We start from the raw sequence: 17967 nt of genomic DNA on the forward strand, positions 1-17967 counted from the left end.
AGCCCCATCGAGTTTGCATTGAAGGCTCTTAGAGTCCTATTGATGTTGTACATCTCTAAGCATTCAATGATACAGGTATGTGGCATTGAGTCATAGGCTTTCTTGTAATCAATCCAAGCGGTGCACAGGTTGGTGTGTCGGGTTTTACAGTCTCGGGCGACTGTGTGGTCTACAAGGAGTTGGTGTTTGGCTCCTCTGCTGTTTATGCCGATACCCTTCTGTGCCGTGCTCATGTATTTATCCATGTGTCCGCTTATCTTAGCCGCTATGATGCCTGACATGAGCTTCCATGTTGTAGAGAGACAGGTTATTGGACGATAGTTGGATGGGACTGAACCCTTTGATGGATCCTAGGATTGTGCGCCCTTCAGTTAACCATTCAGGGCGAGTCCCATTTTGTAGCAGCTGGCTCATTTGGGCTGCCAGTCGCTCATGGAGGGCAGTGAGTTTCTTCAGCCAGTAGGCATGGATCATGTCAGGTCCTAGTGCTGTCCAGTTTTCATACCTGTCCAGTTTTTCAGTCTCCATGCAACGGACAGCGAGGGGTGACAGTGAAAACAGCAGAGGAGTTGTAAAAAGTTTGAGAACCGGCTGTGAATGCATTCATGTCACAGACGTTCTGTCTGAAGCTGCCACCGTCTACCTGTCGACTTTGTTTTGACTCCCCTGAGCTGAAGTGGATGCTCGGCGCAGGCTGAACACAACGCAGCAGTCAGTCGATAGGCGTCCTCAGAGGGGGGCCGAACCTCGCTTTGAAGTGACTCTCAGTCACTCACGGCTGGATGTGAAGCCGTCCTGCTGAAAAGCTTCTGCTGACAGAGAAACTCGGCCGTCAGTGCCACTCCGGTCACCAGACGCCACAATCTGTGCCGGAGTTTAAACCAACTTCATTATTCAGGATCAGTACAGTTATGCAGCACTATATATATGAAACAAAAATCTATTGTCTGACTCGAAGGACTTGTTCCCACTGCAGTGGCAGGCATTTGTCTGATTTTTGGTCTGAATTATTAATGATGGGGGGGGGGACAGACCTTGAGGAGAAAAATTTATGAATAAACGATGCGCATTACTTGAAGTATGTATCCAGTCAGGATGCAGGGTAGTGGCAAAAACATGTTCGGCTCTGCATTATGCATCAGGTCCTGCTGGAACACAAGAGGTCAAAGAAGGAAGAAAGAAAAGGTGTCAAAGAGACGAGCTTTCCCTTTAATATTCACACATCACCTATATCATGATAGACAGACAGACAGAACTTGATGTTAACAGTATTTGGTATTAAGTATATGAGAAAAAGGAACAGTAAATGGATTTTTTTGGATGTGCTATTCCACTATCTGGCCACCAGATGGCAGCTCTAGTCCTCCGTTGCCCATTAGGAATTGGGAAATGTAGGGAAGTGTTAGCTAGCTCAGACCTTTTCGGTGTTTATAAACTCTTTTTTTTATTCATCAGTATTTTAAAGAAATGACCAAATATTTGTTTCTCTTAGGGCGAGGACGGTTTCCCAGGTTTTAAAGGAGACATGGGAATCAAAGGTGACCGGGTGAGGAGCTTGAATAAAACATCTTTTTTTCCCTCCACACAGCAAAAACAGAATCCTACCAAGTGCATTGGTCCACTTTCTAGTGCAAATGTCTTGGTACACTTGAGATAAGACTAAACTAACTTGCTTGTAACTTTTCAGCAAGACAAAGGAGCTTTTTTTTCAGTCAATGATTCCTTAATATTGATGAAAAAGTACTAGTTCCACTGGAAGATTATTTCACTTGTAATATGGGGGAAATATCTTGTTATAAGTTAAATAAAATCTCGGTGGAGCTAGTATTTTATTTTTATTTATTTATTTTTAACCAATATTAAGGATTTTGTTTTTAACTTACAACCATTTATATATTCCTGAAAAGTTACTTATAAGTTAGTTTTGAAAAAAAAAAATTTAGTACAAAGATTTGCACTAAAAATAGAGGATAAATACTTGGTAAGATTCTGTGTTTTTACTGTGAACTTCATAGGTCAAACATTCACTTTCCTCTGTACATTGAAACACTCATTTGAACATTTTATATATATAATTTTTCATGGATGGCAGGGTGAAATTGGCATGCCTGGGTCCCGTGGAGAGGACGGTCCTGAGGGACCTAAAGGCAGAGCTGGCCCCAACGGAGAGTCGGGGCCTCTCGGTCCAGCAGGAGAGAAAGTAAAGAAAACTCTTATCTTTCTGGCTTTAGCTAAGTTGGACTTTTGCTCTTGCTCACCTTGTCGATGTGTCCCAGGGTAAACTTGGTGTCCCAGGATTGCCAGGTTATCCCGGACGACAGGGACCAAAGGTAAATATGAGCTACTTTCAACATGAGAAGCATCATACCTGATAAAACATCACAGTGCGTCCTAGCAGCCATTGTGCAGACTATCTTTAATCTTGTTCATATAGAGTTATATTTTTACACCTAGGAATGCATTTCAAGGTGAGACATTTCAGCAGTTTATGTGAAATGCTGAACAATGCTGTAAGTAGGAGAGAATTACCTGATTCAATAAACGACCTTGTCTGAGAGTAAAAATATATATTTTCTATAAAAATGACTGATTATTAGACAGGGGATTACAAACAAGCACTTGCTAAATGGCGAGTTCTTAACATTTAGTGTAAAGGAAAGTTTTGATTGGTTTGACTTTAATAACATAACCTTCACAGATACATTAGTAAATGACACTTATAAATAGGCTTTTCTGCACAAGGTATGAATAAAACAGCTTTGTGTTTTATAGTTTTTTCTTGCTCGGTGTTTGGACAAGAAATACAACATTCACAAATTTGTGGCTAATTTCTGATATCTTATTTTTGAGCTTTTATGTAGTCTTAAACTGTTTTCAGCACCTCAGCTATCATTAGCAGTTAGCACATTTAGCACAGTTAGCATTGGTCTCCTGTAGTGAAATTCCTGTAGAATGTAAATAGTTACCTTCCATCTCAGATCTCCAAAAAGGCTAGCAACATTTTCTAATCCAGCATGTTTCATAGGCAAATGAAGTAGAAAACTGAGGAAGATTAAAAAAAAAGCCTTTGCTAAGCTCCACCCAGTTTTCCTGTTATCAGCCTAAGTTTGGCTCTCTCTCAGGCTGAAAAAAACCACTGCTGTATAGTGATGTTGCGTTTTCTCGTAAATGGCTTCCTACATCTCTGCGCTTCCTCTGACTTCATTTCCAAAGACGTCGTTGATACTGGGAAGAGCCACCTTTGAGTCTTGTTCAGTCCTCATTGAGGAGTGTTGTTGTCAGCTGGACTGTAGCAGCATGGTGTGTTCACTGAGCTGGAAAAGACCCAGAAAAATAAATCGTCTGAATCCACATAGTGTTGTCCTGTTTTAGGAGGATGTTCTCCTTAAGATTAAACATTGCGACTAAGACATATCCTCCTCTATAGCTTTTAATACAATGCATTAACTTTAACAAATTAGAGGGAAAAAAAGCATTTTTCTCACGAACGTTGCAAGTTTTACATTTGCCGCTTTAAGAGTCTGACACAGGGAAGCTCAGCGCCAACAGTGGAACACTGAGAAAGATATCTATCATCTCAGCAGATGAATACAACATAATCCCTTATTGTCATGTATGCGGTGACCCATGAAGCCTCATCTGCCTTCGTGATATCTCCCTCTGATTTTTGACAGGGCTCGAGTGGATTCCCTGGCTTCCCTGGAGCCAACGGCGAGAAAGGAGCACGGGTAAGGGGGAAACACACACCTGTAACGCCGGAGACATAAAAAACTCACTTACCATGTGTAGCATAACATTTGTTCCACCATGAAGGCATTTTTGTCAAATAAAGCTACAGCAAACGCCACGTTGGGCGAGAGAACGACTGATTTGGAAACGGTTATGGAGCCCCGAGGCTGAGCTTGTTCTCACGACTTTGGGTTTCATTTCAGATCAAATTCAGGAGACAGGTTTTAATTTGATCTTTTAAGAGAGCACCAAACTCTTTGATGCCACTTTTGAGTTGTAACCCAGGTTTTAAGGCAGTGGTCCCCAAACTTTTTCCTGTGAGGGCCACATAACTTTTCCCTTCTCTGGTGGGGGGCCGGACATTGTTGAGGGGGGGGGGCTGCGTTTCTCGATTGATTTTTACCCAGAAAGCACATGGGCAAAAACCATGAGTGAAACGGTCACTGGGACTGACTAGTATATATTCCATTGACGGAATGTAACTTTAACATATTAATTTCTCATATGTTAACATAAAGGCTCGTTTTGATGAAGTATAAGTTGCTACTTACAGGCGTTGCTTCAAAGAATTCAACCTGGAATGCAGCGTTCATAACAGAGACGTGTGTTCATCTGCTCTACCACTAGCAAACAACCGCAATCATTAAATAACATAAAAGTCAAGCAGTTCCCTAAAAGTCCAACAGATGGCAGCCATGCACCATGCAAAACAAAACACCCACAGTTTACAGGACACACTTCCTGCTAAAGAGCCCCCTGGTGGTTGAAGAAAAATCCACATATAAACTGGAAAATACAATAAATATAAACAAAAAATCTGAATGCTCTCTAGTATTGTTCAGGGGGCCGGACCAAATGTGGAGGCGGGCCGGATCCGGCCCGCGGGCCGTAGTTTGGGGACCCCTGGTTTAGGGGTTAGCAGAGCTTATTTCCTGTTTTCAATTGCTACAAACTGTGAAGAATAAGAAATGGTGCAAAGTGATCTATTAAGGAGTTTCTATAGACTTTTACCAAGCAGATACATTATAGCAACATTATAGGACTGTGGTCTGCTTTCTGCACGTTGTCATTACATTAGAAACACGAACACCGTTACATCATTGGTGATTGTGTTAGCTTTGTCCCTGAGGTAACAGCATTCAGCAACGGTTGCACAAAAAAGACCCGACTATGAATATAGCAGGTAAAAGAAAAAAATCTTTATGGTGGGATGTTCAGCTGCAGTGAAGATGGCTTTAATGATGTCTAGAATCAAGACAGTTTCTTATTGAGCTGTGTTGCCACCAGTGCAGAGCTTGCTTGGATGTTTGGACAACAATCTTATAAGAAGAACCGCTGCTAATAATAAAAAACAACCATTTCATATAAAAAAAAAAATCAATACCAGCTGCAAATCTACCAGAAATATCAACATGGACCTCAGACGTTTGGTGCAAGAATTATTTCCTTGTTGAAATTCTTTTTTAATTGGCTGGAAACATCTAGAAAATAATGTCTAGAGAGCCAACTGCAAACCGCTTGGCAAAAAAATAAAAAATAAGAGCAGAAATGAGAAGATAATGGATGGAATTTAGCTCAAAAGTTCACATCCTGTACGAAGATGTTAACGCTCCAAATGCAGACTCCAACTTACATTTTGATGAGTTTGGTTCTAATAGCCTGCAAAGCTAATAAAAGGTTTTATGTGTTCTTCACAAAAACGGCAGAAATACATCAAATAATCTTAGGCTAAGCTACAAAATATTTGTGTTTTAGTCGAAACCTTGGGGACTGACTCCATATAAACAAATCAACCTGCAGCCCGGCCACAGATAATTGCTTTTGCACATTTTGTAGAAACAACAGTGGAAGCATTATTAGCTTATTTTATTCTAAAGTGAGGCATACGACTTGTGTTGCTTATTTTTCTGATGAATAGCAGCTGGTAGTTAAAATAGATGAGGCAGGATTTCTTCTCCTACTCCTCTCCAGATCTGAACAGCACAACAAATTCATTATTTTTCAAAACTTTTGACGGCACTGCATGTCGTTTTGGCATTGATGTAAAATTGACTTGGCGTGCAGAAACAGGAAAACAAGTGGAATAGAATGATTTTATTTTATTTCACTGTCTTTGCTCTTGTCTGTAAACTCTGCAGTCCTCTCAGCAGCTCCACCCACACACCGCTTCCCTGCAACGTGAGCCACCGTATTGTTGGCATTTTTAAACAGCATACTGATTAAACAAACAAAAAAGAAAAAATCCCACTTCTACTCCCTTTGGCGTTAAAGTTATTTGAATCCGATGCAATGCCCTGACAATGACTGATTTCTGTTTAATGTCTGTGTTAAGAAATAAAACCAGACTTTTGCTTCAGACAGTGGCGCAAATCCTCAAGGTTTTCTCTGCAGCACTGTAATGATATCGATCCGTGTCTAGGAAATATCAGGAGAAAGCGCAGAACAAAGACAAACCTTATAAAACTGTTTCCTTTTGGCTGTCCAACAGGGCATTGCTGGGAAACCTGGTCCCAGAGGACAAAGAGGTCCAACGGTATGTCCTCGTCCCTCGATGATTTATTTATCGACCATCAAACAATCTGAAAACGGCAAAGACATCATATTAACCAACCGTTTCTCGTCCTCTCTTTAGGGGCCTCGTGGTGCTCGAGGAGCCAGAGGTCTAACAGGCAAACCCGGTCCCAAGGTAAACCCACCGCAACAAAACATGATTGTTTCACGGAGTCCAAAACTTCTGTGAAGTATTTTATCCTCCAGCTGAAGCCCATCAGAAATAAGTTCATATTGAGCTGCAGTGATGCTGTGCTGTGTGTTTCAGGGAACAGCAGGAAACGACGGCCCCCCTGGCCCGCCTGGCGAGAGAGTAAGTCCTCTACACGTGTGTTTCGTGTCCGTATAATCCATGATGCAAAAATAATGCAGTAAGTCTCAGCGTGCATTAATACACACTTACTACAGAATCAATCAATCAGCCAATGAAAACTAGTTTAGCTTCTCCGTACAGAGGCATCTGGGGCTGATGTGCCATCTGCTTTGTGCTACCGGTACGATTTCCTCTGTTTGTTCTCATCATTTGGTCTGATTTTAGTGCTAACCTGATGTCTTAGTCCTACAACATGGTGGCGACACTCAGAATGTGACATTTGCAGGCCGCTGAGCTGGAGCCCCCGGCTGCCATCTGTCTGCCTGCCTTAACGTCTCCGTGAAGCCGCCGGTCAGAGTGTGTGGCGCTGGCTGGGGCACCAAGTGTGTCGACGTCCCGGGTTTCTTTCCAGAACTTTATTAAACCTTCTGTACCCCATTTTCAAGACCCCTTTTAAATAGACAGAAAGAAAGCAAACTGAGTTTTCGAAACTAAAAAAACCACCTTGATATCAACCCACGTACGGTTTGTTTTCTGGTTCTGGATTTTTAAGTTCCAATCATTACTGATCAGGTGCAAAATTAATTGATATTGATTTTCCTGAAAGTTTTTCATTTTAAAACGTTTAATAAAAATGAATTTGAATATGTTGCACACTACAGTAGCACATTTATTTTTTTTTCCTTTTGGTATTTCTCACAGATTTAATATCCATGAGAAATATTATTAAAATAATAAAGAATTTAACTAAATCAATTAAATTGATCCCTGAGGTCAGGTCTTTATGTTCTACGCTTTCTACATCCATTTTTTTTTGTTTGTTTCCTGACATTTTCTTTAATCCAAATCCCAGCAGTTGTATTCCCAGTGCTGTAATAAAGTGTATTTCTCCAAGAAATGAAAACGCTCCCAGTCTAAACATTTCAGCCCAGGGTGACCCAACTCAGCAGGAAAGTTAAAGTTGCTGCACAATATAAGTCTCCCAGCAGTGGTGCGCCGCATTTTATAACTTTCAGAGAATGTTTTTTTTCCTTCTTGAATTTCCAGCGTTGTTCTGGCGCTCTTTGAATTTGCTCCTTAGCAGAGGAAATGTGACATTCCGACGTGAATCTGGAGACAAAAGCCACAAAGGAGGAGCTTTAACTGATAAATCAGCTGCAGCACATTCTTCGTTTGTGTCCGCATTTGCATTTTTAGTGCGGAGACAGAGAGGAGAAGGAGTCGTTCTTAAAAACTCTGCAAGCTAGAATGAATTCAAACTCACGCAGGCCAGAGACCAAAATGCTGAAGGTCTTTTTTACTCTGTGAAAGCGCCTTCGTTTAGAAGAGTCAAATTGGTAGCTATTGTTGTTGGTGAACGAGGTGAATTGCATTTCTCCTCAGGATTATCTCCTAATATTTCGCCTCAAGTCTTGTGATACCCCTTTGTGTAGTAAAATGTAATCTTTTATTTACTCCTGTTTAAAGTTAGCTTGTAAACCAACAAATCTTCAACATTCAAAGCCTAGTTTCTAAAAACAAAAAAAAAAAAAGACTTTTTCTTCTGTTAATTTAAAAGAAAAATGTTTTTCCCCGAAGCTCTTTAAAACTTCCCAAAGAGCGCAGCTTGATGTGACACTTCTGGTGATTCCGATTTGCAGATGCTGATAGGCAGCCATCAACCTTTTCAGCCCTGCGATCCTCTGTGGGCGGAGGGCAAGTCTGAGATTCAGTGATGTGACATTTCACTTGGCTAAAACGGAAGGTCATAAACGCCTCAGTCCTGACCGTTTAGACCCTCTTGACTTGAAACGGAGAGGTTTTTTTTAAACATCTTTTGTATGCACAACCACAGAACAAGTGAATGAAAACAGAGCCGACGGCAAAGACGATATTTAGCTCGTTCTTGCCGATTTTTGGATCGCAAAGATCGGAGTCTGTTTTGTTTGACTCGAGCGTTCTGTAAAATCTCTGTTCTCTTTGGAAATGTTAGATTTTTTTTTTTTTGCATATAGAGAAACAAAAATATATTGCAAGAATTGCAGCAATTTCTTTTTTTTAATCTTTTAGTATTAGGCTTACTACAGTTATGTTTTTGATATTTAAAGAGATGCAGAAAACGGTTTGCTTGATCTTTTTCGCATTTTGTCACATTATAACTTTAAACTTTCTGTGTTTTGCTTTGGTGTTTTTGATGACAGATCAGACACGACGTGAAAAAACTAAGTAATAATTTTACTTATGATTGAATATTAACTGATCTCATTTAATAGCATCGGAGTAGAGAGGACAATTCACAGCTATGCACTATTCTGTCATGTGAAATATAGTCAAAGTTGGAGGTTATAACATGACGAGATGTGAAGAAATGTAAGGGATACGCTGCGTTTGCGAAACACTGAAGGTAACATGGAGTCTTTTTGTTATTAGCAAGTAAACTATTATGTGGTCTAATTCGGCGTTATCAAATATATTTCTATGTCAGGGCTTGATGAAAGAGGAAATGAGATGACTTTATTTTTGTAAGCTTTATTACAGTCTGGTTTTATATATATATGTTTAAGTGTACAAAGCCAGAAAACAATATACTACCATATTCAAGGTAACTTGTAGTTGTTTCTCATACGTTGTATGAAAGAAAGCAAAAGAAAAAAATTATTTTATCACTCAGAAAAACACCAAATGAGATTCCACTACAGCGTAAATCAGTGAGAAAAGATTTTTGTCGATTAATTGTGCAGATTTTATTTGCTTTACAAACTGTTTGGTTGGATTAGTTATGATCCACTCAGCAGTTTTCCCCGTTTTTGCACCAACCCATATTCAATACCGTGTAGTTTCTGCAGCTTAATAGGATTTCTTCTTGCTGGTTGCAGGGACCTCAAGGACCTCAGGGGCCAGTGGGCTTCCCTGGACCAAAGGGCCCCCCTGTGAGTAACTCTTCTCTGGTTTCACATGAGAGGCTCCGACAGGAACTCTGGATTAGCGTCTCTTCCAGGTTCTGAGTCTTAACCGTCCGTCACTATTTAAACTCCAAGCGCACATTACGCTTGATTCAGACGGAGAACTATTTGGAGAACCTCAAGTGGCATTCATGAAGGTTCTCTCACATTTCAGTTCAGACAGGAAACAAGTGATAATTTATTTCTTTTTTTTACAATTATAGAACTTGGGGAAGTCTAGACATTTGTCCTTTCTGAATAATAAATAGAAACCGCAAACAGATAGTTATAAGAATCTGAGCAGACAGGCTTTTGTGCTACCAGTATTGATTTGTAAATAATATGATGGTCAATAATGTTGTAGTTATTAGTGTTTTTATTTTTCTCCGACAGGGACCACCTGGAAAGGACGGGCTTCCCGGACACCCTGGACAGCGTGGAGAGACGGTGAGGACAGGAGCACAACAGAACGGGAATCTTTCAATCACTCAGTCCAAAATATGAATCATCTCATTATTTGTAAATGCATTTATTGCAAAGATTTACTCTCTTTTTCACACATCTCAACTGCAGAATAAATCTGATTCAGTATATGATAGAGCTTATTGTTGAAATATTCATTTACTATTATTATTATCAAAGGAGGCTCTCTATAAATGTGGACTCTCCACATTTATTGGCACCAGGGTAAAACAAATTATAAAAATGTATCTTTTATTGCAGCGGCGTAATTTTCTGTCAACATTTAAATTTATGTTGTTTTTGATTTTAGTTTGAGAAAAAGAATGTTGAGAAAAAATAGATTTTAATAAAATCGTCATTAGTAATTTATATGAAGTACGTGCAGGTGAAATTTAATTGTAAGTGTTGTATCCTTCTCCTGACTGCTACCTTTGTACCTTACCATTATGTTTGATGCTGTGGCAACTGTGTTTTTAGCTAAATGAGTAAATGTCAGGAATATCACAAAAAAACAACTGAACTTTACTTCAGGTTCATCAGATTCACTATAAATGATGGCAGATGTGAACGGAAGAAAACTGAATGTTGGAATCGAATCAAAAGGTGATTCAACAAAGCTTGGTTAAAAGGTGGACACACTTAAGAGATACAGCATTTTCAAAAAACAAAGATTTACATTTTTCTGCCCAAAAAATGTTTTGTTTTTGAGCGAAACTGAATCTGAACATCATGGCCTTGTTAGTTTACGCTCTTAAAGGGGCATTTCAGCTATTTTGTGAAACATTATGTACTTTACGCTTGTAGGTTTTAGTAGATTTTCTGTTTGGTGGTATTAGAAGCTGACCTGCATCAGAGGCGCATTTCTCTCAGCCGCTCTTCAAAATGGGAAAGATGAGAGAACATGACATTCAACAAATGTAGATGTTTGTTGGTGACAAAAAAAATGTCTACTTTTCTAGATTTGACCCAGTTATGGAAACAATAAAAAAAAAAAGTTTATCTTTCTACCACATCCAAATAAGAGGTAAAAATATCCCCAGAACTCACCGTTAGACGAGTTTCTACTCTGCAAATACACAAAATCCTATCAAGTATTTTTGGTCTCGTTTTAAGAGCAAATATATTATTATTACACCTGGAGTAAGACAAAAATAACTTACAAATAACTTTTCAACAAGATGTAATAGCTCCTTTTAAATAAATATACCCTTAATATCGATGATAAAGTACTAGTTTGACTGGCAGATTATTTCACTCATAACATTGGAAATAATCTGTCAGTGGATCTAGTTATTGTTTTCTTATTAATATTAATGAAATATTGCCTTAAAACAAACTCTGGAGTCTTGCTGAAAAGTTGCACGTAAGCTAGTTTTGTCTTTTCAAATGTATCAAGATATTTGCGCTGGAAACTAGACCGGAAATACTGGATACGATTTTTGTTTTTGTTTTGCAGTGTACTGTAATTATTTCGTGTGAAATTGTGTGAATACATCAGAAGAGTTTTTTTTACTCGTCAACACGGCTCGCTTACATATATATATATGTTGATGCTGTGTATTGCTTAGCAGAACTCCCATCCTTAAGATAAAAGTAACCTGAAAACTGCTGCACTGTTTAACATGGATTCGCTGCAGCTTCCTCCAGCAGTCCCTGTTTGCCCCTAATGACTAATATCTTTACTAAATCTCAAGTAAAGCTGCACTGACACATCAGGAATGTCCCAAGGACTACTGTATAAGAATTACCCCACTGGAAAGGAAGAAAAAAAAAAAACCTGATTCGATCCCATCTTGCAATTGCTGCATTCCCCCTGCTCTCATCTTCGATCCCTGCACTTAGTATGCGTCAGTGAACCTTTGCTCGACGAGTCTCTGAGGACGATAAATTTCACTGCGGGCCTGACGGATCGTCAACCCCGTTATTAGAGCTTCCGCTTCCACCTGTCCCCTTCCCTGTAGATAACGGGGCGCACAACAAGCGAGCTCTTCCCTCCGCCCGCCGCGCCTCGAGCCGTAACGATCGACTCCTAAGCGGCGTTAAGGGCTGCAGATTTACGTCCCGGCGAACAGGCAACACGAGCATCCAATATGAAAATGGATCACGGCAATAAAGACGCCCGATCCGAGCAAAACAATCCGGATTTCAGGAAGTGCAAATCAAGCGTCGACGCCCGCGTCTCCTCTGCGACGCCGTTGACCTGGAGGCGCTTCATTGAATAATACATCACCCTGAATGACAAAGTATTGTGATCAATAAGCCCGGGGACTCACCGCGCGTCAGCTGGGATTGGCTTCCTGAGCGCCCGGATCTAAATCTTTCTCTGGTTTTAGGATGATAAGTTTCAAATCAACTTATCCTCTGAAAATTGCTTATGGATTTGAGAACCGAGGGACTGGGCGATCGCATCAAGCTGGAAAAGTCAGGTGAAAGTCAAAATGAAGAAGTCGGTGTGAGCTCGAAGCTGTTAGTACAGTTAAGCGACTTCACTTTAGCCTCGTCATTCTCAGAGATTCAGAGCAAAGCGGATCTTTAAAGTGTTTACTGGTGGAATCCTGTTTGCTAAGGCCATGTGTGTGAGAATGTCAGCGCTTATCGTAGAAAAAAAAACACAATTTCCCAGTTGCGGTGTTTCCATTAAAGAAGAAAGGCAATTAGAATCACACATGAATACGTTTGTTCACACAATAAGTCAGTAAAAATGATGCCAAGCCATCATCCCCTAACTACTTCCTGTCATCGTCGTCTTCTTCGTGATTTGCGCCAGAGGCAACATCCAGTTCTTGGTCCTGTGAGTCGTGTGATGCGGAGAAAAGCATTCCCATTGCACTTTTGCAAAATAAACCAAAACCCCACCTCATCCTGCCCCCAAAACTTTTTCTTTTTCTTTCTTTGGGAAATTGCTAAATTCATTTTCGAAATGTCAACTTGTGCAATTATTATATGGTCAATGGAAACGCAACTAGTGTTGACGATAGACCGCCTGTTGAGTAGAGAAACTTCTGTCACGTTACGAACACAAACCTAAATGTGATTTTTCTTTTTTCCGTTTTCTTTTTTTTTGGTATTTTGTGTGACAGGGCAACACAAACTAGAGCATAATTGTCAATCAGAAGCAAAAATGACACATCACATTTAGTTAATTTATTTTATTTTTTTTATAAAAATCTGAAAAGCTAAGCAAAGGTTTGTGTTCAGCTCCTCTGACGCTGTGAAATTTAATCCTGTGCCTCAGGAAGTCACCTAATTAGGAAGTGGAGGGTTTCTTCTTTGTAGAGCACCTGAGATGCGACTCGAGGGACGTGGAGGAGATCAGACCTTTGCTTTGATTCTGAGATCAATTAGGGACGCCAGACTACACGGCGCTCTCGGGGGGCCGCCGCTCCTGAAAACCCGTTGGATTTGAAAGGTTTCCTGTAGATATGCAACATAATTATCACCTGAGCAGAGTTTTTATTGTTGTAGCGTTTTCCTTATGGCTTAAAATCTCCAGAAGTTTCGGAGACATCAGAATACTATGAAAAGAAAGTAAAGCAAGCAAAAGGAGATCATTTTTGGAAAAATTTACCTAGCAAGAGGTTGTTTAACACAGTATGTTTTCAAGGGTCTTTGAAATTAGCGAAAGACCTGAGTTAACTGTGTGGTCATGCCATTAAAATGCGAACCTGAATGAGCAAAATTGCCCATTTCTGCCCAATTACTGGGAATGTTGTGGAGTTTAGACCCGAATGCTGATGCATTTTGCTCCTGAGAGGCACTCTTGTCTTTTTCAGTGTCTAGTCAAGTGTAATTTTCTTCTCTTTTATCACCTTTTTTACGATTTTACTGTCAGTCTGAACTCCATAAGCTGCATGTATGATACATCACGTTTATTCAGTAAATCTCCACGTTGCTTTGCTAATTTCGCAGCCACATTTTTTAATATCTAGCTTTCAACAACCCAGAGAGAACAAAAACCCCTCTGAATCCTGAAAAATCTTGAATGTTGAACTGATTTCAGAGTTTTTTTCCAAATCAGTTGAGATCCTTATGGAGGGGAAAAAAGAAAACCAGGATCTCCAATATAATGTATCTAACATTGAAACATAAACATGTTCTGTCATCAGTTTTGCTTTTTGTTTTGATTGCAAAACATCAAATCCTACACAAGAAAAAACACAGTTTTCATCTACATTAAGCTGATAATTTTAACATATTTAAAAATAGTTTGGAGTCAGTTCAGGAAACTCAGTGTATTTTGTCATTTAATCTTGATTCTTTTCATATAATGGAAATACTGTACTTTTCAAAACTTTGATGCATCTTTATGTCAGATTAAGGGAGGTGATCCTGGTCTAATTCAATTCATTTAGTTGATCTAGTTCATATGTATTGGTTTTTAGGTCTAAATAGTTTATCTACTTATTTCCAACATGCATGACGTTAACATTTCATCTCTTGTTAGATATTTCATGTTTTATTGCTTAAAATCGAGTTGGCTGAATTACAAATTTTTCTGTTTTTACGTTTTGAAATAAAAACTGCTTATGCTATTTGCAGATTTGAATCATATTGAGTTGTTGTTTTCAAAAATTAAGAAGCCAATATTAAATGTATAACAAATATACAGCGTATTAAACCAACATCCATTTTGATTTCAGGGTTTCCAAGGAAAAACTGGCCCACCAGGACCAGGAGGTGTCGTCGGGCCTCAGGTAAGAAAGATTTTCAAACCACAGATTTATTTGTTATCAGAAAATTTGACCAATGTCATGATCTAAACATGTGATCATCTAAGGGACCCACTGGAGAGACCGGTCCTGTTGGTGAGCGAGGACATCCTGGACCCCCAGGCCCACCTGGAGAGCAGGGTCTTCCTGGTGCTGCTGGCAAGGAGGGAGCCAAGGTATGGTTGTGGCATAAAATACTAAAACTATAAATACGCAAACAATAAATATGAAAGCTATGTAAGGAAGATGCCTGAACATTTGGAGATTCATATTAGATGATGCCAGGCGGGTGTTTCATAGGAGATCAGACAAATAAAATGAAAACTGTTCAGTCTGTGACTGAGTTTAGATGTTATGAACACTTCCAAAGACTTATGACCTCTTAGGCTCACGAACACTCAACGGACAACTGGGTGTTTTGGAGTATCGTCTCTAGAAAGAGATTCGGACAAAATCAAATGCAAGATTCTCACTTTTCCTTTCCGCTCAAGCAGCAAGCAGCTCAGATCTTTCCATTCCCTCTCTGTCGTTCCCAGTCTGGCGATTTAGAAGAGCCCATTAGCACCGGAGAACACTTTTTTTTCTTTTTTTTTGTAAAGTAGAGCCAGAGACCTGAGACCAGCCCCTCATTGTCAGGAGCCTCCAGCGTGGCCCCGCCCACCCGCCCGCCTCCCTCTGAGCTCCTTTTTTTTTATTTTCACCCCGTCTCCTCCGAGCGGACAGCTTAATCGAGTCTGTCGGCTCAATCCAAACTCCGAGCCACTCGCCGCCCCGCTTCCCTCCCACCTCGCTCAAACCTGTGCATCAGTATGCCAGTGTCACTTTGGCGAGGCCTTGGCAGCAGAGACCAAATCATCTAAAACCTCTCAGGCCCGCTGGTCTGGGCTTCACAGTGTGCAGATAAAAGTCAAAACACACACACACACACACACACACACACACTGGCAGTTTGGTGAAGTTTTTTCCACTTCATTCAAATATCATTGCTTTAGAAAAGCAGTAGTTTTTTGGCGCTTTTTCCCCCTTTGGAACAAAATACCAGAGAGGTGTTAAAATAAAAACTTTAATTGAGAATGTATGAACAGTAGAGAAAGAAATGGTTTCCGTTTTATATATATATTTATACTTTATTGCGTTAATGAGTTTTCATTTCAGCCCAAATCTTTTCCTCTATATGTTCATTGACCGAATGTTCACACCGTGGCTGTTTGTGTGAAAACACTGATAGATTTGGTAATGCCTCTTCATTGACTGTGCTGCTGCAGCGCTGATGAATAGAAAATAATACACGCTTCAGGTAAATGCCACTAATGGGCCATTAGGGTTCGCCTGGTGCTTTTGAAACACGTACGCCTCTATTCCTGCTGGAAAGTACAAAGCCATTAGTTGATGCACAGTCAGTGTTTAGACATGGAGGACATAATATAGAATCTTTGTGGACTTGATGATTTTTGTGAGTAGAATTGAGTTCAAACGCACCAGAAGCAAAATAAATAAAGATAATATCGACAGTAATTCACTACTGGAAACAAAAAACGTGAAGTTACATTAAACCTACATCGGGTACATTTGGATATGCGTTCCGATGAGACTTGTTTTTAGATTAAAATGAGCTTTTCAAAATAACCATATGAAATTATGCAGAATACCAAACGTAAGCCTTATGATTGGATCCATCGAATATTTTATAATGGTAATAGATGTAACTCGTTTCACCTTTTTTGTTGTTTTTCTGATTTCATTGCGAGTGAATGCGGTATAAACTGACAACTTCTTTTATTCTCTCCTAAAGGTATAACCTTAATAATGTGTGGTTTTTCTGAATCAGTCGTCATTCAGCTGACATTATTCCTTAAAGTTAAATGTTCGTCTTGAAGTTTGGTTAAAAATGTTAATATAAGAATAATCATGACCTGATAAAAATCGATGCAAATTGCTCCCATTGTTGAACCGGTCTACATGTATTTAGTGTAATTTGCTTTGTGAATCTAGTTCAGTAAAAAAGGAAATGGCAAACGCAACACAGATGTATTTATTTATTTATTGATGATTAGTGACCACTTCCTGGGTTTGTTGTTTTGCACAAACTTTACCTATTTTATTCTGGGGACTCAGTTGAAAAACAAAAACCAAACAAACTGTGATCTCACATATGAGTCACCAGCCACTTTAAGGTCGACTCCATGCCAAAGTCCGCTGCAGCAACAAAAAAGAAATAAACTTTTGAAACTAATTCAATAAAACAATTAAAAAATTTAATTTGTACTTTACATATTTCCCTGTTGTGAATCCTCACCAGTTGAAATATGTCGACGTCTGAAGCTGATACGATCAAAGACGCTCTCAACTGTTTAAGAAAATAAAAAATAGTCCTCTGCACCATGGTGAGCACTTAATGCAAATATGAAATGAAAAACTCCTTCTGTCTACAACTGGCAGCTAATTTTTTTGTTACGCCCTCCCAATCTGTGCCGCCCTGGGCAGAAACCCACGTCATCAAAAGCAGCAACTGTTTACAACCAAACAAGTGGCTGAAGGAATTTTCTTCAGATAGTGATTCTGTGAAGCTTTTGTCAGACATTGTCTTAATAATAGCTCACAGTTGTCGTTCATGTGCAAAAAACATTTAAACTTTGATTCCTTTTCTCTTATTAAGACATTATAAAACACAATTTAAGTCTGGAATGTTCATCCAGTCATTTTTGACATATTTCAGCTGATTTTCTGATACTTTGCGAACAATAATAATAATAATTTAAAAAAAACAATTTCTGTGTATGCAGGGTGATCCTGGACCACAAGGCTCCCCTGGTAAAGACGGTCCGCCGGGCCTTCGTGGCTTCCCCGGAGAGAGAGGTCTACCCGGTGCCACGGTAAGAACCGGGTACTTCACCCGCAGCTATCCGTCACAGTTTTTCTCCACATGCGCCTGCTGGTAGAAAGTGATAGACCACAGCTACATAACAAATGAACCCACACCTATCTGGAGCTGTTCACTTCATTAGAGGCAGCAGCCCTGGAATGCACTCGCAGCAATCAATCCGGTGGGAGGAAATCCGAAGTGACATCTAACAAATGAACAGGCGCTGCTCCTGCGCTGCTCCACCGCCGCAGAATCCACGGCTTGGACCGCTGCAGTGGATAATGGGCCTCCTTTTTTTTTTTTTTTAGAGAATTTGGGATTTGTTAGGGACTTATTTTGAAAGTCTTTTCCCCAGTTTAACTCAAGGACGTCTGTTGTTTCATCATTCGTCAGTGCCAGCGCTTTGGAAGGCGCGGCATT

General features: G+C 39.8%; 1 protein-coding gene across 5 annotated transcripts in view; it reads left to right on the forward strand.

Moving 5' to 3' along the window:
* Positions 1-17967, forward strand: part of col11a1a (collagen, type XI, alpha 1a) — a 96825-nt gene that overhangs the window by 47247 nt on the left and 31611 nt on the right. For all 5 annotated transcript variants that reach the window (XM_007566597.2, XM_016678920.1, XM_016678921.1 and 2 more), the window contains 12 exons: positions 1493-1546; positions 2093-2200; positions 2277-2330; positions 3675-3728; positions 6218-6262; positions 6362-6415; positions 6548-6592; positions 9448-9501; positions 9907-9960; positions 14616-14669; positions 14753-14860; positions 17468-17557. In XM_007566597.2, coding sequence (XP_007566659.1) covers positions 1493-1546; positions 2093-2200; positions 2277-2330; positions 3675-3728; positions 6218-6262; positions 6362-6415; positions 6548-6592; positions 9448-9501; positions 9907-9960; positions 14616-14669; positions 14753-14860; positions 17468-17557 — 774 coding nt within the window. The remainder of the gene's footprint in view (positions 1-1492; positions 1547-2092; positions 2201-2276; positions 2331-3674; positions 3729-6217; positions 6263-6361; positions 6416-6547; positions 6593-9447; positions 9502-9906; positions 9961-14615; positions 14670-14752; positions 14861-17467; positions 17558-17967) is intronic.

The sequence above is a fragment of the Poecilia formosa genome, unplaced genomic scaffold, assembly GCF_000485575.1.
Source record: "Poecilia formosa unplaced genomic scaffold, Poecilia_formosa-5.1.2 Scaffold193, whole genome shotgun sequence".
In the NCBI taxonomy this organism is placed as follows: domain Eukaryota; kingdom Metazoa; phylum Chordata; class Actinopteri; order Cyprinodontiformes; family Poeciliidae; genus Poecilia; species Poecilia formosa.